The sequence below is a fragment of the Hydra viridissima genome, unplaced genomic scaffold (assembly GCF_058129835.1).
Source record: "Hydra viridissima isolate aposymbiotic clone 2 unplaced genomic scaffold, HvirCarnegie_v1 scaffold_8, whole genome shotgun sequence".
NCBI lineage: Eukaryota > Metazoa > Cnidaria > Hydrozoa > Anthoathecata > Hydridae > Hydra > Hydra viridissima.
In genome coordinates this window covers 12,971,342-12,980,517 of record NW_028324307.1, presented here as the reverse complement: position 1 = coordinate 12,980,517, position 9,176 = coordinate 12,971,342, and the positions used below count along the sequence as shown (strand labels likewise).

General features: G+C 31.1%; 1 protein-coding gene and 1 pseudogene across 1 annotated transcript; one reads left to right on the top strand and one right to left on the bottom strand.

The window, feature by feature from the left end:
* Window positions 1-1,241: 1,241 nt before the first annotated feature.
* On the top strand, window positions 1,242-4,415 carry LOC149885199 (uncharacterized). Its single transcript, XM_090095201.1, has 3 exons — window positions 1,242-2,819; window positions 2,891-3,028; window positions 4,173-4,415. Exons 1-3 carry the CDS (start codon window positions 1,368-1,370, stop codon window positions 4,335-4,337), a joined length of 1,755 nt encoding a protein of 584 aa, XP_089951327.1. The 5' UTR covers window positions 1,242-1,367; the 3' UTR covers window positions 4,338-4,415.
* A 371-nt stretch (window positions 4,416-4,786) lies between these two features.
* Window positions 4,787-6,034, bottom strand: LOC149885198 (uncharacterized; annotated as a pseudogene).
* Between the last annotated feature and the right edge of the window lie 3,142 nt (window positions 6,035-9,176).

Below are 9,176 nucleotides of genomic sequence, written 5' to 3'. Positions count from 1 at the left end.
CGTTGGGCCAACGTTAACCCAACGGTTGGTTGCGACGTCGCGCCGACTATCAAATCCACGTTGGCTCGATGTCGGTTGCCGACCATCGGCCAACGAATTTTTCGACGTTGATCCAACGTTGGGCCAACGTCTATGTGCTATCTGGGAAATTACTAAAATCTGCTATAAAAGTTGTAACTGTTTTTTCTTCTAGGTTATTGTTTTTATTATCTATGCTACTCAAATTCTCGGTAGAAACTTCCATGCTTGTATTGTTTTTGAATTTATCTAAAGTTGCCAACAAAGTAAAAGTATTTTCCGCCGTGTTTAACTTTGTTTTGTTTGGTGTCGAATGTTTTGGAGGCAAGTGTTTAGATACTTCTAAGGAATTGTCAGCAGCTATAATACTTAGTTCTCTGTCATTTGGTCTCGGTTTTTTTCTGCCACTTCTAGTTTCATGGTTATTGTTTTTTCTTAATTTGCTTAAGCGGTATATTGGCTTTGATATATCTGGGGGTGCGTTTGGTAATGATTTTACTGATATTATATGATAACAGTTTTTTCTAGCAGGGCATGTACAAGTATATCCTTTAGTATTACCGTTATAGTTTACAAGATGTTTTTTGCCATCAATTGCGCTTTTTACTGTATAACAATCATTTTTCGGTTCATACGCAGCGAAATCTTTTTTTAAACTATTGATGCTAACGTGTTAGCAGATTGTCTAAATGATTTATTAATACCAATCTGAATCGGTTTCATTTGATTTTTACTTATACTTTCTAAGATATCATCCAATGGAGTAAATTCTAAATCACTTATTTCTAATAACTTTTTGGTGAGATTTTGGTCAACCATTTTGAAGTTTCCTAGATTTTTGTAGCCATGATTAAATTCGTTAAGAAAATAAATTTGAAATTTATATAACGATAATACCATAGAATATGCCTGCCGGATTGTAGCAATATTCAAATTGAAAAATATATGCAATATTTTCTAAATATATATTCAATCTTTTTCAAATATATTCAATCTTTTTCAAATATATATTCAATCTTTTTCAAATATGTTCAATCTTTTTCAAATATATATTCAATCTTTTTCAAATATATTCAATCTTTTTCAAATATATTCAATCTTTTTCAAATATATTCAATCTTTTTCAAATATATTCAATCTTTTTCAAATATATTCAATCTTTTTCAAATATATTCAATCTTTTTCAAATATATTCAATCTTTTTCAAATATACATATATTCAATATTCCTGGGGAGAACGCGGCCAATCGGCTTTTGGTTGAACAAAACATTGTCAACATTTAAAAATACTTTAATAATATTATTAGAAAAAGCGTGTAGTTATAAAAAGCAGTTATACTTATACCGATATGGATAGTTATAGCAAAGTTGCATCTTTGTTAGAGGAAGCTTCTATTCTTCTTCGCACAAATCAAAGCACAAATATCAGCAGGCCACAATCGGAACTCACAATAACCTCCACATTACAAAGAGCTAGAGGAATGCTCAATGAAAGTGGTTCATCGGGTATTTTTAGGCGCCTTAATAGAAACGATAGATTAAGGTCGTCAGCACCATACAGTAGCAATATAGGCAACCACATAGGCAATCAAAATAAATCAAAGAAAATGACAAAAACATTAGAATTTGCACTAATTTCATCTACAGAAAATGATGAAGAACAATTCCTAAAATGGGATTCTGTAATTGCAAATGGAATTTTGATTATCAATGAATTCGATAGTGAACAAATAATAAGAGAGAAAATAAAGGAGTCGTTGCATGAAAAATTTCCTTTGCTGGGTTCAGATGAATTCGATTTTGTTAAAGTATCACGAAAAAAAATATCAAAATTAAATAAATGCTCAAATATTGATTATTCATATGATGTTGTAAAAAAACTAGCTGGACAAGGGCTTTTATATTTACAGCTAAAAGAACGATGCAATGATCATCAAATGATCATTCCAACGGAAGTTATTGAAATTCCATCAGCTTCATTTGTATCAAAAAGTTCAGAACTAACAGATCAAGAAGATGTTAATGAAGTTGATATACAGGAAATAAAAGAACTTACATCAGCTTCATTTGTAGCAAAAGGTTCAGTTGATAAAAATATATATATTGAAATTGATTTTGAAAACCAAAAAATTAAGGAAATTAAAGAAAATAATCTTCAGGATCCAATAGAAATTTTAAGGTTTCTTCAAAAAACAATGATGAAGGGCAGAGTTCAAGATATAGAAAACATTGATGAAAACACGGATAAAGATTCTGAGACAAACTTTATTTGTATCGATCGACAAAATATTTTAATGTCAACATTTGCTGAATTAGAATCCGTTGAAAATTTTTTAATTACATTTGAAGTTGACTTTATGGGAGAACTAGCTAAGGATTATGGTGGTCCAAGGAGAGAGTGGATACGAGAATGCAATAGAATGATTAAAGAGAGATTATTTGATAGTGGTTTGAGAGAACTCTTTGCTGAGGAATATTACTTTGTAGGTTTGTTAATTGGTATTGCACTCTTTCAAGGAGGGCAGCTACCAACATATTTACCAGACAGCATCATTATTAAGATCACCGAAAATACAGCAGATATTTGTATATCTAATATACAAAAAGGTTTAAACAAGTTTGATTTGATAAGGTTTTTCAAAGAGTTTCCACAATTACTTGAATTATTAAGACCTTCAAAAGTACAATTCACAGCAAAAATGCTTTTAAAATTATTGAAGCCAAAATTTTCATCAGAAGGGTCGACAGCTTTAGTTAAAGAAAAAGAGATTTATTCTATGTTTGTGAAATATGTCAGAGAGGTAAGTTTTTTTTAAATGTAAAACAGTGATCACTGTTATGTTTTAGATGTTACATATAATATATTATTTAGGTTGCCAGTGGTAGAAGAGAGTGTGTTTCATTGGCAAATATTCTTTCTTTCGTCACTGGAGCTTCAGAAGAGCCTCTACTTGGGTTTGCATTGCAACCGTCTGTTGAATTTATTCCTACTATTGAAGCTGATGAAAAAGTAAAAGATCTATTATATTTAATAAAATAGTAGTATTTAACTGAAAGATTTTGCTCATACTCAAAATAAATATTGGAATAATTTATTTCATTCAAATTTAGTTTGTTATCGGAAACTAAATTATAATTTGAAAGATGTATATTATTAAAATATTATTTTTATAGTCTGTCAAGTCATGTTATCCAGCTACTGGTAATATGTAATCTAGTACAACCTGATTCATGTTAACATCAGGAAGGGCATTTAATTGTAAAAATGTTGCTTTAACTTTTCTATAATGGTTTTTAAGTGTCACTATGAAGTGGTTTGGATGGTTCTTCATAGTTTATGGTTTTTAGATTTCTTCATAATACAAAACTTGCAAAATTAAAAAACGTAAAAAAGGGCAACTTTGGCCCTGCATGTTTCTGCATGACTTTGTTTCACAATATATATTTTGTTTTAAAATGTTTATATTCTCTACCATAACAGTGTTCCCACAGTCCTGCAATGTCCGGGACTAGTATCCTAGAAAGTCCTGGGATTTTTCTTTTTTTTTCTCAAAAATACTGGAAAAGCCCTGGAATTTTTAAAGTGTAGGGGAAGTTCGTGTACCTAGGGCCACGTATTTTCAACGTCAAAGTATAATGCTCCGCACTTGTCTAAAAATTGTAAAACTGATATGATCAAATGTATATACCAATTACTTTCTATTGATATAAGTATATTGACTTAAATAAAAAAGTTCCGCCATATAGAGGGGTTTGAAAAAAATTGGCCATAAGTACAGTGAGCTTTTTTTTAATTGTATCCAATTTAATTGTAGACCAATTGTGGCCAATTTTTAATTGGCCACCAGCTATTGTACCTAGGATAATTTAGGTGCAAAGTGGGACAAAACCACCCCAGTTTACTTTAATTAGTGTGATTTCTATAATAAGCTAAAAACATAAACAAGAATAATTTGCAAGATCTTGAAATTTTTTTAATAAATATGCAAAAATGTGTGTAAAAAAACTCCATGCTTGGATTTATGATGTAATTTTTCAAAAAAAATTTGAAGGTTATTTTCATAAAAAATTGTTTTTTTAAATAAAAATAATAAAACTAGACATTCTTAAGTGTTGCAAGTTATAATAATATTTTTATTTTTGTTCATTTATAGGATCAGAAGACACATGAAGCATATATGTATATACCAACTGCACATACTTGCTCTAATTGTTTAGTTTTGCCGCGTGGCTCGCTGTTATGCAAGTTTCCAGCTAATAACGACCTTTTTGATGTTTATGACATGGCATTTACTAATAACTTTTTTGGAACAATATGATTTTGCAATATGTTTGATGATATTTTTACATGTTCATATATGAAGTCTTACCAAGTAATATATAATATTTGAGAGAAACGCTAATCTTTTTTTTTCCAAGTCTCTGGTTTACCCTTTAAAAATATTAAGAGACCGTCTAGAACGAATGCAAAAATTTAAAAAGTAACCCTATTATGGATAATTTCCATTTAGTAGCAAATGAATATATTGCTTGATTTGAATATAGGCTCAAAACGAATTACATGGAAGTAAAAAAATATAGTACTCTAGAGTCCTTAATAAACAACCCCCCCCCCCCCATTTCCACTGTGCCGTTTATTCCCACCCCACTTGTATTCTGGACTCGAGAGTATAGATACAAAGGATTCTATTCAATAGAAACTATTCTGTACACATTAACAAGCAGCTAATACAAAATAAAATAGAACAACAGTTAAATTCATCTGAAATTATAAATAAGATTCAAATTTTTCCACCACAAGTGCTAAGGCTTCTATGTAAATGTCGATTGCCATTTCAGTGGATTCTTTAGACATATCTATTGAATTTCTGACGAATGCTTCAATATCAATTCTATTCGGAATACTAACTGAGTTAACAACAACATTGTTTAAATCGTGAGATAAAGGGCCGTCAACATCTACTCCATAGATATTAAAATCATTTATATCATTTTCAGTTTCATCTCTTGACATAGGATTGTCAATATTTATCATTCCCATAGTCCATATTTGATTGGGAGTCCAATTTTCTTCTGTAGATAAACGATGGTCGTTGTACATAAGTTTAAACTCTTTCAAGGAAAGATTTATTCTTTCTAAATAAACTATATGCAGTGTGAACATGTGAATTGGATTTTCAATATCTAAAATGCCGCTCTATTCCATAGCATAAAAAGTGTAATAAAAAGGTAACACGACGCATCGAAACACATCTCTCCATAACCTCTCTATTCTTTGATTTCTTGTGGAAGATCCAGCTAAAAAACTCCCTCTGCCATGACCTCTTCTTGCAATCATTTCATCACATATAAGAACATCTTCTACCCCAAAGTCTACTCTTATTCTTGAAGGCGTTGAAAACTCGCTTGTCGCATTTAAAAAAAGATTTAACACCGTTTCTGCTAAATTATTTGTATTGGCTTCCAAAAACATTACTTTCCTTGATTTACCATCAATGCACCCATGTATTATGAATTTCCAACGAATTAGAGAGTGATGTCCATCTATATGCCATAAAGAATTTGGCCATGGTACATAATAAGATCGCCTTCTAACCAATGCTCCCCATCGCAATGCAGTATTCCTATGATCCACTCTGTTTAAACTAGAGCGGATTCTTCTTCTTTGTATATGGTAACCTTTTGATCTAAAATAACCAGATAATAATGGTTCCCCTGTTGCTACACCGTGACGAGATATGTATTCAGCTATAATTCTGTCTATTTCGTGGTCATTGATGTTGCTAAAACGACCTGTTTTGTTTAAATTAAGTTCATTTACTCTGCGATGAACTGTCCAACGTGAAACACCTAAAACCTTCGATGCAACATTCCAAGAAAAACCAAAACACTTAAATTCATTTAGAACATTTTTTGGAATTTCGTACTTTGGCCTTCCAGGGGTTTTACTATATAACACATTAATATTGATACTGCAGTATTTTGAAGATTTTTCATGATAATAAAGGGAAAGCATTTTCCGAATCTCCAAAAATATATACAGAGTTGTTACGGCATATTATGTCTGGCAGATCTGTCGACATATTTTTAGACATATTTTACACAGACATAAAATATGTCAGAATTATTTTTCTGTCCTCTTACTTTGACATAACTTTATGTCTGAAACATTTTCTGCCGACACAAAATATGTCAGAATTATTTTTCTGTCCTCTTACTTTGACATAACTTTATGTCTGAAACATTTTCTGCCGACATAAAATATGTCCAAAATATTTTTCTGCCTACCAACTATGACATAATTTTATGTCTAAAACATTTTCTGCCGACATAAAATATGTCCAAAATATTTTTCTGCCTACCAACTATGACATAATTTTATGTCTAAAACATTTTCTGCCGACATAAAATATGTCAGAGACATTTTTCTGTCCACTTACTTTGACATAATTTTATGTCAGAGACATTTTCTGCCGACATAAATTATGTCAGAAACATTTTTCTGTCCACTTACTTTGACATAATTTTATGTCAGAGACATTTTCTGCCGACATAAATTATGTCAGAAACATTTTTCTGTCCACTTACTTTGACATAACTTTATGTCTGAAACATTTTCTGCCGACATAAAATATGTCAGAATTATTTTTCTGTCCTCTTACTTTGACATAACTTTATGTCTGAAACATTTTCTGCCGACATAAAATATGTCCAAAATATTTTTCTGCCTACCAACTATGACATAATTTTATGTCTAAAACATTTTCTGCCGACATAAAATATGTCAGAGACATTTTTCTGTCCACTTACTTTGACATAATTTTATGTCAGAGACATTTTCTGCCGACATAAATTATGTCAGAAACATTTTTCTGTCCACTTACTTTGACATAATTTTATGTCAGAGACATTTTCTGCCGACATAAATTATGTCAGAAACATTTTTCTGTCCACTTATTTTGACATAATTTTATGTCTAAAACATTTTCTGCCGACATAAAATATGTCCAAAATATTTTTCTGCCTACCAACTATGACATAATTTTATGTCTAAAACATTTTCTGCCGACATAAAATATGTCAGAGACATTTTTCTGTCCACTTACTTTGACATAATTTTATGTCAGAGACATTTTCTGCCGACATAAATTATGTCAGAAACATTTTTCTGTCCACTTACTTTGACATAATTTTATGTCAGAGACATTTTCTGCCGACATAAATTATGTCAGAAACATTTTTCTGTCCACTTACTTTGACATAATTTTAGGCCTGAGACCTTTTCCGCCCGACAAATTATGTCAGAAATATTTTCTATCCACATATTTTAACATAATTTTATGTCTGAGACATTTGCTGTTTCTTATTTTAGAAGAAAAAATCGTACAACTTTATTGCTCATTTTAGATTAATTTGACGAGTAAAACAAAAGTTTCGATTTCCCCTTGTTAGAATGTAAAAACTTAGTCTCAAACTTAGTTTTTATTATTGAATGTGGTTTTTATTATATGGCGTCCTGTGCCGCACTAGAAATTATGTTAAGTAGAAAGGAAAGTAGAACTTTTAAAGGGTCGAACCATTTACAGCATAAAATTCTACGATCTAATCGTCTGCAACATAATAAAAATAGAAAATAATTCTTTTTCAGAATATTTATATCCGTTCCATGATAGGTCGAATAATTTATGGTCGAAGCAAACCTTATTAAAAATATAGTTTTTCACCAGCGCAGCGTTTCAGGTTAAAATAGATTAACCACAGGACGAACGACAATTTAAAGCAGCGGTTAGAATACAATTTTAGCCGTAAGAAAATATCTGGCCAACGTTTATCTTTTAATTTAATCGAACCGTCAGAATCGTGGAGTCCTTTGACCCAAATGCAATTCAGTTGTAGATTTTTATATCACGGCCGTTTAATCTATTCTCAAAATTAACTTTGACTTTTTGTGCTAGAATTTTGTCAAGTACTTTGCTAACACAAAATCTAAAAGAACTTTATTACATTATAAAAAAATTTTTTTTTTGTTTCGACTCTAAAAAGGTTTTCAGAACTCGATTCTTGCACTGGGGCGCCATAAAAAATTGACTAATAGAAAATGTGAAACGTTTAGTTTTTTAAACAAATTTTATTTTATCAATCAAATCTAGATTATTTTTTACCACCATGATGGAGTCTAAGAAATCATTTGAAATGCGAGTACGTAGATGGCTATAAACCAAAGCGAATCCAGAGAAATCACGTTCAACTTTTACGCTGGAGAACGCTGCACCGTAAACTACTTGCGAGATTTCATAAAGCCGATTCCATTTTGTTTTCTGGTTTTTCTTCCAGTACGCAAGAATGTTGAATTCAACGTCTAATGACACTCGCGGTTCATTAAGAGTCCATTTTAAAATTAATTGACGAATATCTTGATCTGACTCTAAAGCTGCATTAGCAACATCTTGTCTGGTTCCTCCTCCAGTATATTCAATAAAACGGCGTACTTTTTCAGCATAAATTTCTTCTGAGTTGATAGGAATCATCTCTTCAGAAGTATTTGAGGAATATGACGCATTTAATTGTATGGATTCTTCTCTTGATGAAAAACTTGATTGTTCTCGTTGAGTACAAAGTTTTTGATGAACTTTGATTAGCTGTATAATTCCTCTATTCAACATTTCTGTATTAAACAGTTGATGACCCGATGTAAAGCAAAATCTAGGATCCATAACTAAAGCAGCAATAAATGCTTCACATTTAAAAAAAACTTGTTCTCGTGTATTGATTGCGTTGGTCAGTAGCATTTTTAATCCCAAATCACCTGCTGGAACGTCCTCAATTCCTATTTTCATTTGAATCCATCGAACGTAGAATTCACTAATTGATAATTTTGCGGATTGAAAATCCATCATAGCCGAATGTATTGGTAAAAATGCATCGAAATATTCATCTATTAAACTCCATGAAGCATCATTTAATTTTAATTGGTCGTGTCTTAGCCTTTGATATGCTTCTGCGTTGGTATGGAAATCTTCTATCATCAAAAACGTGGAATCCCAGCGTGGTTCAATGTCTACACGAGGTTTTTTTAGATTTTTAAATGTTTGAATATATGCTACTTTCTTGGATTCGATAGCAACTTTTCTGATGTTATTTAATGCATCTTCAAACAT

Coding starts and splice junctions, on each gene's coding strand:
- LOC149885199 (XM_090095201.1), top strand. CDS start 1,368: ATGGATAGTTATAGCAAAGTTGCATCTTTGTTAGAGGAAGCTTCTATT. Junction 2,820..2,890: donor TTGTGAAATATGTCAGAGAG/GTAAGTTTTTTT, acceptor TATATTATTTAG/GTTGCCAGTGGTAGAAGAGA. Junction 3,029..4,172: donor CTATTGAAGCTGATGAAAAA/GTAAAAGATCTA, acceptor GTTCATTTATAG/GATCAGAAGACACATGAAGC.